Source organism: Odontesthes bonariensis, chromosome 20, assembly GCF_027942865.1.
Source record: "Odontesthes bonariensis isolate fOdoBon6 chromosome 20, fOdoBon6.hap1, whole genome shotgun sequence".
Taxonomy (NCBI): domain Eukaryota; kingdom Metazoa; phylum Chordata; class Actinopteri; order Atheriniformes; family Atherinopsidae; genus Odontesthes; species Odontesthes bonariensis.
In genome coordinates, this window is record NC_134525.1 from 33,026,668 (window position 1) to 33,050,488 (window position 23,821).

At 44.2% G+C, this 23,821-nt stretch overlaps 1 protein-coding gene across 2 annotated transcripts in view; it reads right to left on the minus strand.

Annotated features, from left to right (window-relative positions):
* Positions 1 to 23,821, minus strand: part of kcnh2b (potassium voltage-gated channel, subfamily H (eag-related), member 2b) — a 374,482-nt gene that overhangs the window by 191,914 nt on the left and 158,747 nt on the right. For both annotated transcript variants that reach the window (XM_075452154.1, XM_075452153.1), the window contains exons 3-6: positions 23,592 to 23,747; positions 19,040 to 19,253; positions 18,399 to 18,730; positions 18,115 to 18,326 (exon numbers count right to left, since the gene is read on the minus strand). In XM_075452154.1, the coding sequence (XP_075308269.1) occupies positions 18,115 to 18,326; positions 18,399 to 18,730; positions 19,040 to 19,253; positions 23,592 to 23,747 (914 nt within the window). The remainder of the gene's footprint in view (positions 1 to 18,114; positions 18,327 to 18,398; positions 18,731 to 19,039; positions 19,254 to 23,591; positions 23,748 to 23,821) is intronic.

The window sequence follows — 23,821 nt, forward strand, 5'->3', positions numbered from 1 at the left end:
AAATAAAGTTAAGACTCAGGACTCGCGTGCTGCTCCTGCGTGTAGGCTCATTCCATGAGGAGGCTGAGAATGAGACGTGGTTTATGATATTATGGCACCTCTGGTTTAATGTCCATTGTCTGTCTGTGCTCGTCATCCACAGAGACCCTCGATGGAGGTGTGGCCAACAAGTTCAGCCCAGCAACATTCTGTTCTCTATATAGCCTATTTTTTTTTTAAATGCTGTTAAGCCAGCTGCCGCCGAGCAGTAATGTACGCATTGTTATTTTTTTGAGTTTTGAGTTATTTTCGACGATGCTGTTATTGCAGCTACCACCGCGCAGCATGTAGTTAATTCTTAATTAGTTCTGTTAGTGATTACTTTCGACTGATGCTGTGTGAGCTGACGTGGGACACATCACACACATGAGTTCAGTAGGCCTAATGTATAGGCTACCCTTGTTGCCATGAATTTTTAGTGCTTTAATAAAATGCAATATTTTACCAGTTGATGAGGCTGCATACTTTTTTTTGGAATGGTATGGGTGTTTGCGTTGACGAGCACGGATAGAGTTCCACGGTCAGATTGCAGGAAAGGCTCCGTTTTTTGCTCATTAAAATATTTCATTGAAGGAGATATATACAGCTATTTATTGTATTTACATAATATTCTACAAGTTTGAGAACCCCCCCCCCCTTTTTTTTTTCTTTTTTTTTTTTTTTAAACCGCACCCCCTGTTAAAAACTACTTCCCACGGCCCTGCTTCTGACTTTAGGTGCCAACAGAGCTTTAACACACCCAAACTGCATCCATGTTGTACAAGTGCTGTTCCAGTTGACCCTCAGTGATACAGTGAACAAAACAATGGAGTCAGCCTCCAGCAGTGCTGTGGGAATGAATAACACAGGCAGCCAGTGTGTCAGAGATGGAGCACCTCGCCGCCTTTCTGGCTTCAATCTGGTGCCTCCTGAGATGAGCTTGTTCCCTGACCCCACATTGCCCCTCCACATTCTTTGATGGATCGATCCGTGTAGGTTCCTGTCTACCTCACTAACCTGGTCTGGATGCAACCCCCTCCCATGTGAGGCTCACCAGCAAAATCAAATATCTAACACATAAAATCTTGTGCCAATCGAAAATAGTGAGCCAATTTTGTTAAAATGTCCAAAGTTATCAGAATCAGAATCTCTTTATTCGCCAAACGTACACAGGAATGTGTAACAGAACATTAAATAACAGTTTACATAGCAAGACAAGTAAAATAAAAGTTGTGTTTTGAATAAAAATAAAAAATATATACAGTTGAGGTGGGATATGTCCAGAATGATATGACCGGAAATATATACAAGATCTTTGGCGGTAATAAATCTTATAAATAAACATTTAAATAAACAAGTGAAGCATATGACAACAGAAGAATAAGTAAAATGTCAAAGTTGGGCTGCTTTACACTGGCTGACAAAAGAGTGAATTCAATTCTAGTGAAAGCCTAAGAGCATCAATATGGCATTACAAAAAAAGAGATGGACACGAAGCTGTTGAGGAAAAGCTGAGACCCCATGCAGACAGGTGCAACAAGCAAATCAATAAAAATGTTGAGATTAAAACTAAATTAACATATGATTATATAAATGACGAAAAAAATTCAGAGCTACACAGACTTGCTGCCGATAAGGCCAGCATAAGGCAAGCATAGCAACCATAAGAAAACTTAGAAAAGGAGGTGAACAGAAAAAAGCTTGAAGGAAAACTCCAGTAGAGCAAAGTGAGAGATGTGTGGTCAGGGATGAAAAAGATCACATGCTTTTAAAGAGGATCAGACTCAGCATGCTCCTCCAGTGCCTCCAGCAACACAGACCTTACCTGTACCAACATCCTCCCTGTCACACCCCCATAATGTCACCCTGCACCCCAGTCATAGGTTTGAACACAGCCTCACCAACATCTGCCTCCACGTCTTCTCACTCACCCTCCAGCATATCTGTCTCCAGCCGTTAGCAGCTGGAGAGACTGAACCAGATCAAGGCTGCAGGACCAGATGGTGTCAGTCCCAGGGTCCTGAAGGCCTGTGCAGCACAGCTATGTGGGATTCTACAGCAAACTCTTCAACTTTAGCCTGAGTAAAGGAGAAAGATATCCTTCCTTTTTCCAGTACCTAAAAAACATCATGCATGTGCCCTCAGTGACTACAGATCAGTTGCCCTAACATCCCACATCATGGAAGTCCTGGGGAGTAAGTAAGTGGGTGAACACCTTTCAGGACCCACTACAGTTTGCTCATCATCCTGGGCTTGGTGCTGAACATCTTCAGTAAGCCCACTCTCATCATGTTCTTTGATGTCTCCACTGCTTTTAATACAATTCAGCCTGCACTACTATGTAAGACATTGTAGAGAATGCAGGTGGATAGCCAAACAATCCCCTGGATTATTGACTGCTTGACAACCAGATTATTTTTGTGAGACTGAATGGCTGTGTGTCCATCCTAGGTGAAGAAATGGAGATGGAGAGGAATACAGATATCCTGACAGTAGACTGGACTGGACATCTGTCTAAAGGAACGGACGGAGCAGACTGTACCTCTGGAGGAAACTTAGGCTCTTCAGTGTCTGCATCAAGATGTTACATATCATCTACAAGCCTGTGTTGGAGTGTGCTTTGCAGCATCTGTTGGGGCAGCAGCATCAGAGCCAGCGACTCAGACTGACAAAGAAGGCTGGCTCTGTGCTGGAGCTGCTGTGATCAAACAACACGACTGTCATCAGTCAGAGGCTTCTTCAGTTCTGCTGCAACACAGAATGCGACAGGACATCATTCCTGCATTCTGCAATAATCATGCTAACAGAAGTCTATGATAAACTACATTCAAATTTCCTTTTGGGATTAAAGAATATGTCCCATTTCATTTTCATTTGGAAAGCAGGTAACAATGGTCCAATCTACCTCAAGATGCAACAAACTGTGACCTCCTGATGTCCAACGGCAGGCTCATTACTATATACTAAGTGTGAAAATATGATGCTGTCTTCCTTTCTGTTGTTAATAGCATGATATGGAAATGTTTTCAAAGGCCTACAAAGTTTTAACAGTTCAAAGAGACTGTGCTTCCAACATGTTCACTAACAATGTACATATATTTGCCTTTCAAGCAATATGAGCGTTTGTAAGGCTGACCACACTATCTTAAAGGACAAGACCGTTTTTTTGACATTGGGCCGTTGATTTCACATTATAACATGATGTTCTACTCACCCCTGCTTGTTGTTGGTAATTTGGAGCTGTTCCGAAGATATTCGAGAGGCGTCTGGCTGCTCTCTTGAGATATTCGGCCATGAAACGGTTTCCTATGGGCAAGCTTATACAGGCACAAACTATGCTGTTTATAATTTATTAATTACTGTACATTAGCACTGATAACGTGGAGGTGCGTCGCTTACTTAAAAAAATCCGGGTTACTGTAATTTTGAATTTTTGTCGTAAAGTGGGTGTTACTGACGTCATCGTCGTGCAACTACCACAGACAGCCCACAGACAAACACACACAGACTTTACAACAAGCAGGGGTGAGTAGAACATCATGTTATAATGTGAAATCAAGGGCCCAATGTAAAAAAAACGGTCTTGTCCTTTAAGCAAGGAAACGGTCAAACTGTGTACACCAGAAAGTGGAGGCAAAAGGTACTCCCTCCTGTTGTTCCCTTCTGATTTGTGCATTTTTCATTAGTGTTCAGCATGCACATCTGCCTCTAAACGGAGCCTGTCCTCCCTTCCTCTATGATGCAGATAATCCCCATCGTCCTGCATTACTCAGATAAAACACATATCCATTCACCGTAGCAACAAACTGAAAAGCACCTTTCCTTGTCAGACAGCTCTTTGTTCTGGCAAATATAGATAGATCTCTGTTATCAGACAAGGATTCACATTATAACTGGCTCTAGTGGCCAAATCAAAACAGCAATTAGGTCATACACGGGCAAGGTAAGTGACAGAGCAATCAATGGCTGCTTTTTGTCCAGACCTCGAGCCCTCTCTTATTCAATTACTTGCTATGATGAGAAAGGGCAGCCAGGCAAGGAAGCAGGCCGGCCAAGCCCACAACTCTGTGATTAATGAGGCCAGGACCAAGGAAATGGGTCATAGAGGCAAAGAGGAGGAGGAGAAAGAGGAGAGAACAGAAAGGAGAAGAGAAAAAGGTGGAGAGCAGAGGCAGTGTGAGACATGAGGAGAGAAACTAGCTGACAGCACAGATGTGACATGTAAGGGGATCTGTGGTGAGAGTGTGGCAGACATAGTGGCTGAAGGTGTGAGCAGAGTGCGTGGCTTCGTAAATTCCTTTTATCCTTCATATTTTGTTCTTTGTACTTCTGAACTGTCCAGGTGGCCCTTGGTATGTCTTCTTGCTGTTCGTCCCCTTTTCTCACTCTTCCTTTCTCTGACATATCATTCCATGCCTCCCTTTAGTCATCTCTTGCTTTTTTTTTATGTCCTATTATATTTAGCTTTCATTCTTATTTTCTGCTCCACTTTGCATTCCACTGTCATTGATTGTATCTGTGTGTGTGTGACAGAGTGATGAAGACAGAGAGGGAGTCTTTCAGCTTTCCTGCCCGGGTGTGATTCTGAGCCATACAGATTGAGTTCTGATATCATGCCCTTCGATTTTAAAAAGAAGGTGTCCGGGATTACTGGGGATCCTAAATAATCCGGAGGTGACAAATAAATGGCAGAAAGATCAAGCAGATGAAAACATGGCTGATTTTTTTTATTTCTTATGTACATCTATGAGACGAGACCTCAATGAGTTCTGATATCTAACATGATAGAAAAACTAGAAACTCCTTCCACAGATCAATGTTGCTTCAAGACGGTGACAACATGCTTTTTTGCTTCTTTGTGAGTCATTGAACTCACATGGAGGAAGCACTCAATCAATTTGAGGTACTGAGGCCGGGCCACTGAGGCTAAATTACCGTCCTGCAGGGTGATTGTGTCACAGGCTTCCAGGCTTCATTCTATTCCAACCTATTTAACTGACAGAGCCAGACACCAGCACTACAGGAAATGTGCATTTCTAATCAAAATATTATCACATTGGAAGCAGCTCCCCAGTGGCAAAAAAAAACAAATCATGAAGAGATAAGCCATTTTGAGTACATGACTGACACATCAACAGACCACGGCACTACCAAAAGGAAAAGACCAGATTATCCAGTTGGATTTTCATTTAGGGGCAGTTTTCTCTTCATACATGATGCAGAATGACTGGACAAGAAAGCCCAGCTTTAAAACTACTTCTTGCACATTTTTGCTGCGAAACCTTTGGTTCTGGCGTTCATATGGGTGTTACTTTGAGTAAAGTAAGAAGCCCTTGTGGCAACGACAATCACTGCAGGTGCCCCAGATGGATAATATGCCCCACCCAACCCTAAAAAACTGCTTTGGGAAGACAGCAACACAGCAAACAAACAAAGGCTTTGACGTAGCCTGCAAATCGTAGGGATAACCCCCAAAGCTAAGGACCCAAAGTATCTGTTGCTAATGTCACAGAACCAGACACCCCATACCTCCAGTGTGCAACCCTACTGGGACCACTCATCTCTGCTAATACACAAATCCATGCTGTGGGACTCTGCCAGAGGTGCCTCTCACTAAAACAACTGCAGTGTCACATTAGAGCCTGGGCCCACTGGCACTTTCCCAGCTAAAAACATGTGGCATCGCTAAAAATACCAGTGTTTGAATCATTTACATCATATACCACTTAGAGAACCCATGCATACTAATGAACTTGTGCAAATACGTAACATGAGATTTTGACTTGTCTGGAATTCCGCCCATGGTATAATGGGGGTTGCAGCCACAGCTGTTCTTCTGGATCATACACTAACAAACATGGATGAAGCAGGGCAGGCAGGGGGGGGGACTCTGATCTGAGTCAGTGTTGTACTTACTGTCATGTCATGCAAGACAAGGCTTTAAGTTTTCTATATTAGTACAGTTTACAGAAACAATTGCTATGGCTCGGGCATTCTACTCACTGAAGAATCTACTACAGTAAGTGGGTTGGCCCGAAGTCTGTATCAGATCATCCCATTATGGAAAGAAATTGACTGACAGCATATGCAACAGTCAAACTGAGTGATGATCAGTGTAGATTTTAGGAAAGCCGAGTTAAGAAACTATGAATTAAAATGATAGCCAAAATCATTTTGAGGCTATAGTGAGAGTGCCCAATTAAAAAGACATCAACTGTACGTTTTGACCACATTAACAAAAGAAGCCCGATTTTCTAAACCCCAAAGGTTTCTCCACCACAGTGCTCAGTATTCCATCCATCCATCCATCCATCATCTTCCGCTTCTCCGGGGGTCGGGTCGCGGGGGCAGCAGCTTGAGCAGAGAAACCCAGACGTCCCTGTCCCCGGCCACTTCCTCCAGCTCTTCTGAGGGGACCCCGAGGCGTTCCCAGGCCAGCCGAGAAACATAGTCTCTCCAAATTGTCCTGGGTCTTCCCCGGGGCCTCCTCCCAGTGGGACGGGCCCGGAACACCTCACCAGGGAGGCGTCCAGGAGGCATTCTCACCAGATGCCCGAGCCACCTCATCTGACTCCTCTCGATGCGGAGGAGCAGCGGTTCTACTCCGAGCCCCTCTCGGATGACCGAGCTTCTCACCCTATCTCTAAGGGAGAGCCCAGACACCCTGCGGAGGAAACTCATTTCGGCCGCTTGTATTGGCGATCTCGTTCTTTCGGTCACTACCCACAGCTCGTGACCATAGGTGAGGGTAGGAACGTAGACTGACCGGTAAATCGAGAGCTTTGCCTTCTGGCTCAGCTCCTTCTTCACCACGACGGGCCGGTGCAGAGCCCGCATCACTGCAGACGACGCACCCATCCGCCTGTCAATCTCCTGCTCCATTCGTCCCTCACTCATGAACAAGACCCCGAGATACTTGAACTCCTCCACTTGGGGAAGGATCTCATTCCCGACCCGGAGAGGGCATTCCACCCTTTTACAGCTGAGGACCATGGTCTCGGATTTGAAAACGGACCCCCTCAACGCCCTGGCTGCGCCTAGAAATCCAACCCTCACAGGAAACATGTCCGACTTACTGCCGGCAATACGGACCAAACTCTGACACCGGTCATAGAACAGCCCATACAGTGCCTTGCGAAAGTATTCGGCACCCTTGAACTTTTCAACCTTTTGCCACATTTCAGGCTTCAAACATAAAGATAGAAAATTTTAATTTTTTGTGAAGAATCAACAACAAGTGGGACACAATCGTGAAGTGGAATAAAATTTATTGGATGCGTCAAACTTTTTTAACAAATAAAAAACTGAAAAGTGGGGCGTGCAATATTATTCGGCCCCTTTACTTTCAGTGCAGCAAACTCACTCCAGAAGTTCAGTGAGGATCTCTGAATGATCCAATGTTGTCCCCAATGACTGATGATGATAAACAGAATCCACCTGTGTGTAATCAAGTCTCCGTATAAATGCACCTGCTCTGTGATAGTCTCAGGGTTCTGTTCAAAGCGCTGAGAGCATCTGAGAAGAGATACTGGTTCCAGAGCCCAAGCCGTGCGTCGAAGTGAGTCCGACTATATCTAGCCGGAACCGCTCAGCCTCGCGCACCAGCTCAGACTCCTTCCCCAACAGAGAGGTGACGTTCCACGTTCCAAGAGCCGGCTTGAGTCGCCGAGGATCAGATCGCCAAGGTCTCCGCTCAGTATTCAACTTTTCAAAATGTCACTTCTAAATTTCTACTTTTTCCTGTAAAACAAGAACAGCAGATAAAGCCGTAGTAGAGTTTCTATATGTGTAATAGCATATGTGTATATTATTCAAATAGCTATAATCCATAAATCAGTTAATAACTAAGAATTTCTCATCCGTGTACCCTACTGGCTCATGAGAACCTGGTTTTGAAAGCTGCCAGTTCGTTACAGATGATGTTTCACAGAAATTCAGAATTTAGGTACTTTAGGGTTTGCATTCTGGATGAAACTCAGTGTTATTTATGTCAGGTGTGGGTGAGGAGGGAGGACACGGATGCAGATTTCAAAAACGAAAACTGGATTTATTCTCCAAAAAACAAAGTAACAACACAAAGCGCGGCTCGGCCGGATACAAAAATCAAACTGTGGAAAAACAAACAAAAAGACTGGGCATGGAATAAATATATAAATACTTAGCTTGGAAAAACTGGTAGCATGAGTTAACAGACATCAATGGCAACAGGTCAGGAAGGTAGACAAAAACAAAGATCCGACGACAAGACAGGGGAGACTGGAAACTAAATAGAGGGCTGGGAGTGATTGGAGAGTGAGTGCAGCTGGAGACAATGGACAGGTGAGGGGAATGAACTAATTACCTGAGTGAGGGAAGTGAAGGGAAAAACAATGGCAAAACTAAAAACCCAAAACCAAGACATAAACTGAACACAAAAACATAACATGAAACTAAAAATGAGTCCCTGGGCGTGACAATTTATCAAATTGCTACATAGAAGTTTTCATAGTTGCTTTAAGGCAATTCAAGAGTGCTAAATCAGAATCAGAATCAGAATTAGTTTTTATTGCCATTGTTAGTGAACAGTGTTCACAGTGTTTCCTGAAGTAAAGTGTTCATCTCACCTATAAATTTGTCTCGTATGTTGAGTTAACATTCGGAAAATAAATAAGAGCACAGAAATGAAAGCAATCTCTACTCCATTACTCATATGGCTTGCACCGATGTATTGTTTAGCACAATACTTTGAGAAATGCTGGACATTCAGTCCATTTAAGTCTGTGTCATCACTTGGCTCTGAAAGACAAACGGGACAAAAACAGTTTGGCTTCTTTCCTCACAACGGACCATGAGAATAGAGGAATCTATCATTCACAAACAGAGTTTGCTAGAAAGAAAAGAAGTTCTGGAGATACAGCGGAATGAGGCATCCCCTGTGTAGAATCCAGGCATTTCTCACACCAAACGTCTTTTTCATAAGCACAAACTTCCTACACTTCCTGTGTGCACCATCCATTGCTCCATTGGATCCCACTGTGTTGTTGGATGCAACAGGGGGTTTGAGTAAAGACAACGTCTGGCTCTGAGTAGAAGAGAATCAGGATGTTGTCAGGGAATTTACCCCACTGTGTTCTCAACATGCGTGGGTGTTAATGTGTCAGTAGGAATGCCGTGCAAAGAGCTAAGAGAGGGTCACGAGTATTGTACGAGTGCAGAGATGAGTGAGTGTGTGGAATGTACATCTAAGATTAAGATTAAGATCAGATTTATTGTCATGCATACACATGAAATTTGTCCTCCGCTTTTAACCCATCCAGGTTGGCACGTGCACATGCACATGCCAACCTGGAGCGGTGGACAGCTATTTAGCTGCCCGGGGAGCATGGGGGGTACGGTGCCTTGCTCAAGGGCACCTCAGCCGTGACAAGGAGTTGGACTGACACCCCTCCAGCTATCAGTTCCACCAGTGTTTTTGAGTAGCGAGATTGGGAATCAAACTACCAACCTTCCGGTTATTGGATGACCGACTCTAACCACTGAGCCACGACAGAGTAGTGTCTCCTGAAGGATATGACCATGATCACATGGCAGAGAGCCTCAGTGATGTGTCTGTGTGGGTCTGAGCTTGCACCCAGGCATCATCCCTCTGCACTGTTCAGTGGTCTGCTCACACACTAATGCCTCCCCAAAACAGTGGGTTTCCTACTCTTTCTGGGGATCATTACTGGCCCACTAACTCATCAAACTGTCCCACCTGTCATATGCAGTGGGTCAATCCAGATCACTTCCACTTAGGTCTACAGATATGCTCCCACATAAGCGAGGCAGTAGGAAAAAGGGTTTTCAACAGTGGCTGCCCAGGCACTGCTAATTACCTCCGCCAAGGAGGTTATGTGATCGCCCGAGTTTGTCTGTTGGTTTGTCTGGATGTCTGGATGTTCGTTCGTCTGTTCGTGCTGCAATCTTGCGACCTGCCACAAGGTGGCGCGACCTCAAGGTGCCAAAGTCAAACAGAGCCAAAGCCAGACAGAATGCATAGTGCGCGGATTGAATGCATATTGCGCGGATTTGCTGTAATTAGCACAACAAAAGATTGCAACGGCAAGCCAGTGTGCATAACTGCATATAGCGTGCCCAAAGCCAGACAGAATGCATAGTGCACGGATTTACTTGCACGGCAAGCCAGTGTGCATAACTGCATATAGCGTAATAATAACGGCGAACACTGCTTCCCGACAGAACACTGCTTCCCGACAAAACATTATAATAATAATAATAATTTTAATAATAATTAATAACGGCGAACACTACTGTTCAATAATGAATCGGGAGAAGGGAATGCCTCTTCTGCTGACAGCGCCAAAGAACAAGTAGCCCACATCAGGAACATATGTCCATACATGGCTCGCTATCCACAGGTAGGTTGGCGGTTGGCGGAGGTCTGCACTCTCTGAGTGCATTTCTAGTTCTAACTGTGGGCACACAATCATATTTCAAGGCAGCTGGTTTAGGTATGTGCCAGTAATTTACTTCCAGTGAAGTAAAATAAGGATCGTCAGGCAGACTATCAGTGGTTCTACATGATGAGATTAATTGGAGTACAGCTATAGTTGGGTTCTGCTCCTTATCTGAGCAAGGGTAATTCTCCTTGGCTATATGGAGGTGAATGAATGGGATCAGAGGCACAAAGCGTGTCTTACCCCGGTACGATAGGTGGCGCTGTACCCATTCCAGCTGTTGCTAATAGAGCCACTTCCTGTTGACCTCTTCACCACCAACAACAACAACAACAAACTCAGGCATTGGAGAAAGATGGAGAACGCAGAGCCAGATGAAGCTACATCCCTCTACATTTGCTCTGTGATGAGCTGCTTGTTGCACAAACTCGATGTCCAACGGAGCATTCTCCATCGCGTTGTTTGTTTCCTTCTGACGGCGACAACAACAGGAATATCGTCTCCTTTGACTTCCGGGTCACGACCCCGGGAAAACATCTGGAGCATGCGCAGAACGCAAAGTCTGATTCACCACGTGCTTCAGCGTCTACAAGCAGGTTTAGAGTGACTTTCAACCCAGTTATCTCGGGGTCTGAATCCGATCCAATTTCTTGTCAGAATAAGGTGTATACATGAATTTAATAACTCAGTCTTATTGTAATTTAGCCAATAATCCGATCCTTTCAGCTCCATGTAACCCCACTGTGTTTTATGCAGCTTGGTCATGAAGAAGAGCAGTAGAGCAGAGGCAATAAGCAACATGTCAGAGGAGGAAAAGTTGGGGATTGTGTCAGTAGTCAGTCCAACTGAAAGGGAAAATCTGCACGTGTTCTTGTTTAGTGTCAGATACCTTATGGAACATACACATCATTCAGCCGTCACTGCTCCTCTGAAGGATTGTTCAGGCCTGTTGGCAGGCTCCTTGATGTGGAGCTGCCCTCTTCAGACCTGAAATGGTACTACAGGCACATTATCTCCTATGAGATGCCACGTGTGTCCATCCCACAGGTCAGAGTGCAGGGGTTTTACATTTACCTGCAGAGTTTATCTCTGCAGGTGCAGTCTCATACCGATCACTGAAATCAACTGAAGACAAACAGAAAAGCAAAGAGACATAGAAAAACACTCATTTATTCATTTTTCTTTTCTCCTTCACCCCTACCGTTTTCTACTCAAGGAAACATCAGCTAACATCAGTCACAAAAGAGTGGTTGCATATTGTGTAAATGCAAGGTATCAAATCATTTTTACTATTAGCCTGCTCTGAATTTGAGGGACCATTTGGAGACACAGCTGGTGCTGTTTGCCCCATCTGCACAGTAAAAACACTCCAGAACACAGCATCAGTTCATGCACATGTATGCATATCTGCACACACTCTCAGGGACACTGAGGGCTATGTTAACCTCGCCAGCTGCACCTTACATGCTGTGTGGCATGATTGCATCATCAGCTCTGGATTATTTTCTGTTCGAGTTCTTACTCTAAGAAGGAGAGAGCATAGCATATCTCACAGTGTCAGACAACGAAGAGTTCATATTCCATCTACACTTTAGTTGTGGCAGAGAGCTTAAACTAATCTCATCTGATCTTTGGTCTTTTTACCCCCAACATGCACTTCCAAAGACAAGATTAGGACAAGAACAACATACACTGGATACTCTTGCCTGATAGGAAATTGAATTCAATGTGTACCATCTTTGTTGTAAAAGGATCAGGAGAGTTTTTCTTTCCTGGCAGAGATGGTCAGAACGTCTCTGAAATGTCACATGACCACATGTTGTTATGTAGAGAACATTACACATTCAAGCTTTGTATTTCCAATCAATTCATCATCTGCCAGATAAATGACTAAAGGGCCAAATGCCCCCCAGAGAAAAATTATATTTTACATTGCAAAATAGAAAAGAGACACATTTAGGAATATTCTATAAAAGAATTCTATGAGATAGTGTATGAAACAGTACACAACCTGTTTTTCAATGTTGCAAAAACAAATTATTTGTAAGCAAATCAAAACCTGCGTGGCTGCAAAAGTGATCATGGTGAGGTGCAGCAGCAGGCGGGCCTCAGCAGGCTGGCCTCAGCAGGCTGGCCTCAGCAGGCGGGCCTCAGCAGGCTGGCCTCAGCAGGCTGGCCTCAGCAGGCGGGCCTCAGCAGGCGGGCCTCAGCAGGCTGGCCTCAGCAGGCTGGCCTCAGCAGGCTGGCCTCAGCAGGCTGGCCTCAGCAGGCGGGCCTCAGCAGGCTGGCCTCAGCAGGCTGGCCTCAGCAGGCGGGCCTCAGCAGGCTGGCCTCAGCAGGCTGGCCTCAGCAGGCTGGCCTCAGCAGGCGGGCCTCAGCAGGCGGGCCTCACCAGGCTGGCCTCAGCAGGCGGGCCTCAGCAGGCTGGCCTCAGCAGGCGGGCCTCAGCAGGCGGGCCTCAGCAGGCGGGCCTCAGCAGGCGGGCCTCAGCAGGCTGGCCTCAGCAGGCTGGCCTCAGCAGGCGGGCCTCAGCAGGCTGGCCTCAGCAGGCGGGCCTCAGCAGGCTGGCCTCAGCAGGCGGGCCTCAGCAGGCGGGCCTCAGCAGGCGGGCCTCAGCAGGCGGGCCTCACCAGGCTGGCCTCAGCAGGCGGGCCTCAGCAGGCTGGCCTCAGCAGGCTGGCCTCAGCAGGCTGGCCTCAGCAGGCTGGCCTCAGCAGGCGGGCCTCACCAGGCGGGCCTCAGCAGGCTGGCCTCAGCAGGCGGGCCTCAGCAGGCGGGCCTCAGCAGGCGGGCCTTATGTGCACAGCTGCACAGATGCTGGCAGCTAACACACTGTGCACCGCTTAAAGGCCTTCTCCCTGAAGCCTAATCACTCAACTCACTTGCAAATGTAGTGCTTGAGAGTAAAGAGGACGAATGGGACACACAATCATGACAATACATATTTTCAAGGAGGAAGCAGTCACCACTACAGAGCTTTTCATTTTACAGCAATTAATCCCTCCTATGTGGGATTTATACAGCACACATTTTAGCAAGCTATAAAAACTTAAACATATAGGCATACTAAACAATGCCTGAAAGTCCTGAAACAGTCATGAAGGTCATTTGCTCATATACCCATCAATATGACTCATTCAACGGAAAATGCAACTCATAAAGTCATGGATCATTGTCACAACACACCCGTCACTGTGATGGACGCCATTTTGTCCTTACATGCAGTTCCACTCACTGAATGTGGGACATTTTTGGAGAGGAGGGCAGTCTTTAACATACAGATTTCTCTATAAATGTGATATAAATTGCCATCCAGTAGTCAGATGCTGTCGCTTCCAGAGAAACATTTTGGAGTATTTCCTCAGCACACCATCAATGCATGATTACACTGTCGGAGCAAAGCAAATCTATTCATATAGCACAACTCCTGCTTTGAATCACCTTGTTGGTGACAACAGACTTGATACGTCACCAATTGAGCATATAAGACGAGTCCAAACGTGCAGGGCACATAAACATGTCCTCACTTACATCTGAATAAGCCTCCATGAGTCTGTGAGTGGGCAAAAGTTTCTTGTTCTGGCACCGAACATCCGTAACACTCATGATAGTCCAATGGATCCTGCAGGAACTACGAGCTCTTCTAAAAACATGTATGCCTACAAGGTCGAGCAGACTGAAAAGATCCCAGTCTGACACACCGCCTCTGAATGCATGTTCATCTGCACACACAACACATGAGTGAAGCAGGATTTCATCAACATCCAACACTGAATCTGAAAAAACACGTTTTAATCGAAACATTTGTAAAAAGTAGGAATAATGCTTTGTGATGGAACATCCTAACTAACCTGTTGCTGCCGATCACATCAACCTCTGAACCTCCTGCCAAGCAGAACATAAAGCTGCAGTAAAACTTTTTTTTACAACAAAAAAGCTGGAATAAACCAAGCCAAAGCATGCCTTTCTTTTCTCCAGAAGCTCCAAAGTATCTTTATTATCCCCAGGAGAACAAAGATTTTCTCTTTAAACATGTTCCGAAATGCTTTTTCAGCAGCTCAGCATAAACTTAAGACTGTTCGATATGGAGAGAACGCACCTAATGCCATCAAACATTTGACTGCACTCAGGCTGGAAAAAAGACGGCTGGCTCATTGACTGCAGACAGACTGAAAAATACATTCAACATGTCGAACACAGCGAGACGCTGCTGTATAACAGCCTGTATCAACAGATTCAAAAGGAAGTTTCTTTTTTCTTTTTTCAAAATTCTAAAAAGTAAAGAGAAGACAGCTAAATGGATTACTGCCGTTCACAGACACAGCTTGAACCCAGGCTAAAAAAAATGGGCATTTGCAGAAAATATTCTCTGTCCACTGTTTTAGATTTGTAAATAAAAAGTACTATTGTACAATTTTATGAACCTGGACATGTTAGACTGCTGAATTTACAGTCCATGCAACCTACATTTTTTTTATTTTGTGTAAAAAACATCCACCTGTAAAAATTGGCTTTGTTCTTAGACATTATAAATGAAATAAGGCTCAGTACTTTTCCATGATGACCTAAAGTGATCCAGGAGTAGGAAGACAAAACAATTGGGAAAGCCTGGGAAAGCAAGGGCAGATTCACACACACACATTGTTTTGGGCTGATCCAGAGAATATGACGAAGCATGTTGAACCTACTCATGTCCAATCATACTCGGTCGAGTGTGAGTCCAACCTATGAGGCTATAAATACAAATGATACCCGGAAATCGGGGCTCAGTCTGACAGACAGGGGGGAGATAACAGTATTTTTATGGTGTGAATATGTCACAAAAATTGAATGAAAGATGGAAGAAATGGTCCCGAGGTGAGAAGAAAAACGAGGGACAGATAAATTGGACTGGAGAAATGCAGAAAAAAGAGTGTGTGAGTTTGCTCCACTGAGGCTGAGTGTGTGTGTTCAAAATGTTTTCAAAACAAACGAGAGACTAAGAATCAAGCACATGCATAATACAGAAGGAAAAAGTTGATATATGATATATTTGATTAGCCTGGAAAACCAGCGCCAACTGCTGGACGGCAAAATGTTTTGCCTGCGGTTGGGTCTGGCCTCGATCCACTTGTCATTTTGAAAATACTGCCCTGAATCTGGCAGATGGCAACTAAACCAATCACAACGCAGAGATGTGTTTTGAATCAACGCGGGCGGGCCAGAGGGTTCTGGTGCGGGGTTTTGAGGGAGTGACGACAGAGCAGTGCGACGTTGGGCAGTGGAAGCGAACATAGACAAGCGAAAGCACAACAAGAAAGATGGCGGCGGCAATGGAACAGTGCTCGTTTGATTCAGCCTTGGCACACAGCCATTATAACGAACAGCCTTGCCACTCTGTATTAAGCCCCATTGTACCGGCTTTTTGGCTGCAGTTCCACCAGAATTCCACTGGGAGCGTCGGTGGAGACCAGAATGAATGGGGCCCTATGGAGCTAGATGCTACAAATGGTCAGTTTCACCTAAGTCTCCTCAAGAGCGCTCAGATTTGAATGTAGTTTCTGAGAGCTCAACATGGGTTTCAAGTAAAAAATCTACTGAACGAGTACATATATCGCTTTGATTTCTTACTGGTTGGCTTCTTGTTGTCCACAACGCGCTAGCATTGTGCTAATGACGGCTGGTCGACCCGCTATGTATGACGTCATATACACTTCAAATCCTTTTTTTAAGCAAATGAGTGGCTCTAAAAATCTAAAACTCAGCCATGGGTATTTTCTAAACACCCTTTTTCGAAAACAACATTAGAATTACTAGAGAAAAAATTATATCTTGAGATAAGGGCACGAAAGGGCGTATAGCTCCATAGGACTCCATTCATTCTGGTCTCCAAAATTGGGCGCCCCACGTGGAAAGAGGGTGGAACTGCAACCAAAATCGCCTCGTTGGAAACCGGAAATGCACCGTGAGTGGCGTATCTGTCCTATTATAGAATCTGTGCTTGGCATCAGTTTTGGAAGAGTCCCCTCCCACCAAAGCTTTCTGTCGCGCTTACTACGTCACAGTCATTTGCGCTGATTGGTCAGAGCGTTGGCCTATAGGCACAGACGCGGTTTGAAAGACAACGGGTTGTGCTCATCAACAATGTTCCGTTGTATCCATTGATCGGTGCCAGACTAAATTAGACATCCAATCCATTTAGGCTGGTTTATCAGGCTAATATTTGATCCCAAAGTTTATTGACAAGAGTTAATCATTTTTTTCAGCATCAAAGCACTAATAAGAGACCTATAAGAAAAAAATCAACAGATTTGAAGGCGAGGCCTGAGGTTACTAACCCAATTTAATTTTATAGTTGTTCTCTTTGTCATAAATGCGCACACCCTAAGATTGTCTTTTCTCAACCCTGCTTTTTTTCTCTCATTCAGCCCTGAGAGTGAGAACAATCCAAACAGACTCTGGGTGATCATTGGCCTGAGTTTATAATGATATAATGATTAAAATGGGGGTTTAGTTTTGTACTAGAGCAATTAGTATTAATTCATCCATCTATTTTAAAATGCATATGATTGGGAAAGACACCAAAGTATGTAGATAAACTGAAAACAGCTTTACAATGCAAAAATCGCAGTGATGAGATAAGAAAAAATAAATCCAGGAAGAACAGTGTTTCTTTCCCACTGAGCCCAGCGCTGATATGCTTTGACGTGTGACTATAAATAAAGACTTCATTTTCACTTGAATTACTCCGGTACGTTCTTGAGCCTCCAACTAAAAGAACTGAATCTAACACACCCATCCTCTATACCTGCTTAATCTGTCGGTCGGGTCGCGGGGGGGGGGGGCTGGAGCCTATCCCAGCAGTCATTGGGCGAGAGGTCGCCAGTCCATCACAGGGCCACAAGAGAACCCACACATACACGGAGAAAACATGCAGACTCCACAAAGAAAGGCCCCAGCCGGGAGTTGAACCTGGAACCCTCTGCTGTGAGGCGTTGGTGCTAACCACCACACCACCGTGCTGCCCTGTAAAAAACTTAACTTAAAAAGCTTAACTTGTTTTGTTCTGCATTGTGGATGATTGTTAAATGTTGGCTGGCAGAGACAGAATTAAGGCTCATTTAAGGCTCATCATGCTCGCTCGTCTCATGTAAATAGGTACCTCTGTTTCAAACATCGACAAACTCACTGGTTGTTAGACAATACATCCACCAGAGGGCAGAGCAGAGTTCAAAGTTCACTTCCAAGTTCCTTCGCTGCCTTGGAAATGTGCTCAAGAGTTTCATCACAATGAGTCCGATATGTCCTTTCTCTTTCACTGCTCTAATCAGTTACCAGGAATTGGAATATTATCACGTCACCAAAGCTCAGTCCATCACATTCTTATTGGACTTAGCTGCTGTAACAATCAATATCAACCAGGAATACTTGATCATCCAAGAGGAGATCGCCTGTAGATCTGTCTAAATGCAGCACACACATAAATATTTTTTGCATGTGAGAATATTTACTCCAGTCCAAACAATCACTGAATACCTCTCAGAGTGAGCTGAACTGCAGCAGGAACAAAAGCGCTTAATCTATCAGCAAACTGGGTCAAACTGGCAAAATATCACAAGTTGCACAAGCTTAGCCTCTCTGCACTGCACAGTGCACACTGCACATGTGGACGGTATCCTACCTGTGTGACTTTCTCTGTGACGTTGTGTGTCCGGTCAATCAGTTTGCAGGGAGCTATGATGTCCATATCCCCACTGGGGAGGGCAATGAGTGGGTCAGGCTTGAAATCCACGAAGTTGAGGGTGATCTGAGGGATTTTGGAAATTGCGCGGTACCGCATCAGGTCAGAGTCCGAGGTAGAGTTCAATATGTTCGACTTTCTGTTTACAGCACCTGTAAGCACACAAGGTCAGAGGTAAATGAAGAGATGAACAGGACAGGGGAAAAAGTGCTTCTTTTCCTCACCAGTGCTGCTGCTGGCCGGCCGGATGCTGGTTCTCCGGTTCTTTCGGTCCCAGTCAGGCCTCATGGCCTCGATCTCATCTACAGACGAAGCACGACGCATGCTGTGGAAGCTTTCCCTGGAGCGGCTGTGTGACAGAGAGCACTTAGAGCCTGAGCCGTCTGGGTTTAGGCTGAGCCTTTGGTGGGCTGCTACGCCGGGTGATGACTGGTCGAGGAGACCGACCAAGTGGGCTCCGTGGGGAGGATGTGGAGGGGGGGATGCAGGAGTCTCTGAGCAGAGCAATGTGCGCTGGTCTTCCTGACGGTCTTCTGGCCAACTATGAAGAGCTGACCTAGGAAAAAAAAGCAGAAAAAATTAATTATTTCAGATTTTGGAGATTGAACAAAACTTAAACTGAAATGTGGAAACACGGAATTCCTTCGTATGAGAAAGAAAAGCATCAAATCAAACCAGAATGCTGGATTTGAAATAGTTGTGGTGTGAGTACACTGTGCGGCAGTGTGGTCTTCACTTTATTTAGTGTAGGATATCATCTTTTGGTAGAATTAATGTCAAAGTAAACTGCTGCTCTGATGTTTGTGACCCCATATAGGGCTCAGAGAAGCTTGTAATGAATCAAGAGTAATCCAAAAGCATCTACCTGCTTCCACTAAGTGTGTCCTGGTGGTCTGGTGGTAAGGGGGGGAGGGGCAGGAACTCCCCCAGGCCTAAGGACTCTTGACTGTGGTGTTCTGGATGCAGCGGCAAAGGTGTGGCGGTGGGGATGTTACCGGCCTCCGCGTCATCCAGCGATGCTTTACTGTTGGACAAGGAGCGCAGCAGGGGAAGACGCAACTTAAAGCCTCGTGGGCGACCTGGAGAGAAGGAAACAGGAGAAAAACGAGTGGATTTACAGGCAGGAAGGAGATGAGGAGCCGGAAAAGTGACACAAACACACACAGAAACTTGGAAGATCTTCTGGGTGGTGGACGTTATCCTAAAATAGGGGGAGATCTGAAGTGGTTCAGCCTGAGAAATAGGAGATATGGGACAGTAATACTGATGAAAACCTGGTCTGATGAGGAGAGATGGCATCCATCCCACTTTGGAAGGAGCAGCTCTCATTTCTAGAAATATGGATGAATTTATTTGCCACCCTAAAACATGACAACCCAGGGTTCAGACCAGGATGCAGAGTTGTAGTCTTACACACTTCTCTGCAGCTTCCCACCTGCTGCTACCCCCCCAATCGATTAACACAAAAGGAGCAAATCCTCTTGTGCAAAAAAAATTAAAACAAAAACTTTAACTGAACAAAAACATCAAACTATTAAATGTGGTTTGCTGAATATCAGATCTCTCCTTTCGAAGTCTCTGTTAGTGAATGAGTTGATTTGTGATCATCATATTGATATATTTTGTCTTACAGAAACCTGGCTGCAGCTGGAGGATCATGTTAGCATTAATGAAGCAACTCCCTCTGACTGTTTAAATGTTCACATTCCTCGAACCACAGGCAGAGGAGGAGGAGTGGCAGCTATTTTCAGATCAGGGTTACTCATCAGTCCCAGACCCAAGATTAGTTTGAGCTCTTTTGAATCTCTGATTCTCAGTTTTTCCCACGCAAAGTGGAAATCCCAGAAACCTCTTGTGTTTGTTGTTGTGTATCGTCCACCTGGCCCTTATTCTGAGTTTCTGTCTGAATTCTCAGAGTTTTTATCCCAGTTAGTGCTGAGTACAGATAAAGTCATTGTAGTGGGTGACTTTAATATTCATGTAGATGTTGAAAATGACTGCCTGAATATGAACTTTAATTCTATATTGGACTCTATTGGATTTTCTCAGAGTGTTCACAGACCGACTCACTGCCTTAATCACACCCTTGATCTTGTTCTGACTTATGGCATTGAGAGTGAACAGTTAACAGTGTTCCCTCATAACCCTGTCTTATCTGACCATTTTCTGATAACCTTTGAGTTTACATTACTTGACTATACAGTTTCTGAGAAGAAATTTACATATAGAAGGTGTCTATCAGAGGATGCTGTAACCAGATTTAAAGAATTAATTCCATCATCCTTTTCTTCACTGCCATGTGCAGATATGACAGAGGACGACTACATAAACTTTACTCCAGCAGCATTTGACTCTCTTGTTGACAGCACTATAGTTTCAATGCGTACAGCACTGGACAATGTTGCCCCTCTGAAAAGGAAGGTAATCAGTCAGAAGAGGTTGGCTCCTTGGTATAATTCACAGCTGCGTGCTTTAAAGCAGACTGCAAGAAAGCTGGAGAGACAGTGGCGTTCCTCTAATTTAGAAGAGTCTCAGTTAGTCTGGAAAGATAGTTTAACAATGTATAAGAAAGCCCTTCGTAAAGCTAGAACTGCTTATTATTCATCATTGATAGAAGAGAATAAGAATAATCCCAGGTTTCTTTTCAGCACTGTAGCCAGTCTGACTAAGAGTCCGAGCTCTGCTGAGCCAGTTATTCCTTTAACTCTCAGCAGTGATGATTTCATGAGCTTCTTTATTAATAAAATTGTTTCTATCAGAGAGAAGATTGATGGAGTCCTTCCCACTATTATTAGTGATGTATCATCAAGTACAGCAGCTTTAGAAGTATCTTTAGAACCTGATTTGTATTTAGACGGCTTCTGCCCAGTTGATCTCTCTGAACTAACAACAGCAATAGTCTCTTCTAAACCATCAACTTGTGTTTTAGACCCAATCCCAACCAGACTGTTCAAGGAGGTTTTCCCATTAATTGACACTTCCATATTGGATTTGATCAATCTGTCTTTGTTGACAGGATATGTACCTCAGCCTTTTAAGGTTGCTGTAATTAAACCTTTACTTAAAAAACCTACTCTTGATTCAGAAGTGTTGGCTCATTATAGACCTATATCCAATCTCCCTTTTATGTCTAAAGTTCTTGAAAAAATAGTTGCAGCTCAGCTTTGTGATCATTTACACAGAAATAATCTGTTTGAAGAGTTTCAGTCAGGATTCAGAGTGCATCATAGCACAGAAACAGCACTGCTGAAAGTTACCAATGATCTCCTCTTAGCCTCTGATAGCGGACTTGTGTCTGTGCTTGTCCTGTTGGACCTCAGTGCTGCATTTGATACGGTCGATCACAGTATCTTATTACACAGACTTGAACATGTTATTGGGATTAAAGGAACTGCATTAGGCTGGTTTAAATCATATTTATCTGATAGATTTCAGTTTGTTCTTGTAAATGAAGAATCTTCCTCACACACCAGAGTAAGTCATGGAGTTCCCCAGGGTTCTGTGCTTGGACCGATTCTTTTTACTTTATACATGCTTCCATTAGGTAACATTATTAGACAGCATGGCATAAATTTCCATTGCTATGCTGATGATACTCAGCTGTACTTATCTATAAAACCAGATGAACCCAATAGGTTGGTCAGACTACAAGCATGTCTTAAAGACATAAAGACCTGGATGACTCAGAACTGTCTGCTGCTAAATTCAGACAAAACTGAAGTCGTTATCTTTGGACCTGAGCGTTTCAGGGAGAAATTGTCTAGCTATATAGTTACTCTAGATGGTATTTCCTTGGCTTCTAGTTCTACAGTGAGGAACCTTGGAGTTATTTTTGACCAGAACTTATCATTTGACTCGCATATAAAACAGGTTTCTAGGACTGCCTTCTTTCACCTTCGTAATATTGTTAAAATCAGGAACATCTTGTCTCAGAGTGATGCAGAAAAACTAATTCATGCATTTGTTACTTCAAGATTGGACTACTGTAATTCTTTATTATTGGGCTGTCCTACATATTCTCTGAAAAGCCTTCAGTTGATCCAAAATGCTGCAGCCAGAGTTTTGACGAGAACTAGCAGGAGAGATCATATTTCTCCAGTTTTAGCTTCTCTTCATTGGCTCCCTGTTAAATTCAGAATAGAATTTAAGATTCTTCTCCTCACATATAAAGCTCTTAATGACCGAGCTCCATCATATCTTAAAGATCTCATTGTAAGATATTTTCCTAACAGAGCACTTCGTTCCCAAACTGCAGGTTTACTTGAGGTTCCCAGAGTTTCTAAAAGTAGAATGGGAGGCAGAGCCTTCAGTTATCAGGCCCCTCAATTGTGGAATAAGCTGCCAGTAAATGTCCGGGAAGCAGACACCCTTTCCACTTTTAAGATCAGGCTTAAAACTTTCCTTTTTGATAAAGCTTATAGTTAGGGATGGCTCAGGTGATCCTGAAACATCCCATAGTTAAGCTGCTATAGGCCCAGACTGCTGGGGGGCCTCATCTGACACACCTTTCCTCACTTTACTCTCTTTATGTATATGTGATATTATTGTAGTCATTAACTCGTGTTTCCCTGTTCCAACAGATATCCTTTGAATGGTGTTACAGTGCCGCCGTCGCGGTGGCCCCCTGCCCCCTTCCCCCCCCCCCTTTTTCTGTCTTCTCAAACCCCAGCTGGTCGAGGCGGATGGCCACCCTTCCTGAGTCTGGTTCTGCCAGAGGTTTCTTCCTGTTAAAAGGGAGTCGTTTCTCTCCACAGTCGCCTCAGGCACGCTCAGGACGGGAGATTGGACCGAAAAACAAAAAGTTTTCAGTGCAATCTGTTGGTTTTCTTAGCTAGGAAATTGTTTTTGAATTGGCTCTATATGAACGAATTGGATTATTTTATGAATTATGATTATTATTAATTAATTGAATTCCAATTGGCTTGAATTGGACTTACTATCTAAGTGCCTTGAGATGACATTTGTTGTATTTGGCGCTATATAAATAAAAATGAATTGAATTGAATGTGAAAAAGAAATAATCCTTCAGACGTTGTTCCCCTGGCTTATCCCTGTTTAGCATTAAATGATCAGACAGCCCATAAAACAACTTTTTGTCAAACCAAGACTAATATCATTCACCAGAATAACAGCACAAGGCCTTTGTGCAAAATGGAAATAACAAATAATCCAGACGAATTAAAGTAATACTTCTTATTGTATGCCTACTTCAGTTATGTTAAAATACATACAGGACCACAAAAAGCCCAGAGATTGTTACATTTACTGTCCAGAGGGGAGTGATCATCAAGGTATGACATGAACTGTACTGAAACTTCCCTATGCCAGAGTAATCAAATCACACATTCAGTGGGGAATATTGTCAGAAAATGGTTCAACCAGCTTCATAGAAACTGCTTCATAGAGTCTGTGGCTACCTGTGACAAGCCAGGTGGGCAGGCGGTGGTTCAGCTTCTGTCTTTGGTCTTGGAGTGTTTCCTCTGTCATGACCTCAAAGTTCAGGATGAACATGATCACCATGCCATGCTCATTCTTCACTGGCACCACATCCACCATGCACAGGAAACTCTGACCTGCAGGATGGATCACAAGATTCAGTTACATCATAAACTTCAAACCCTGGAGGAGTTATTTGAGGGGAAAACTA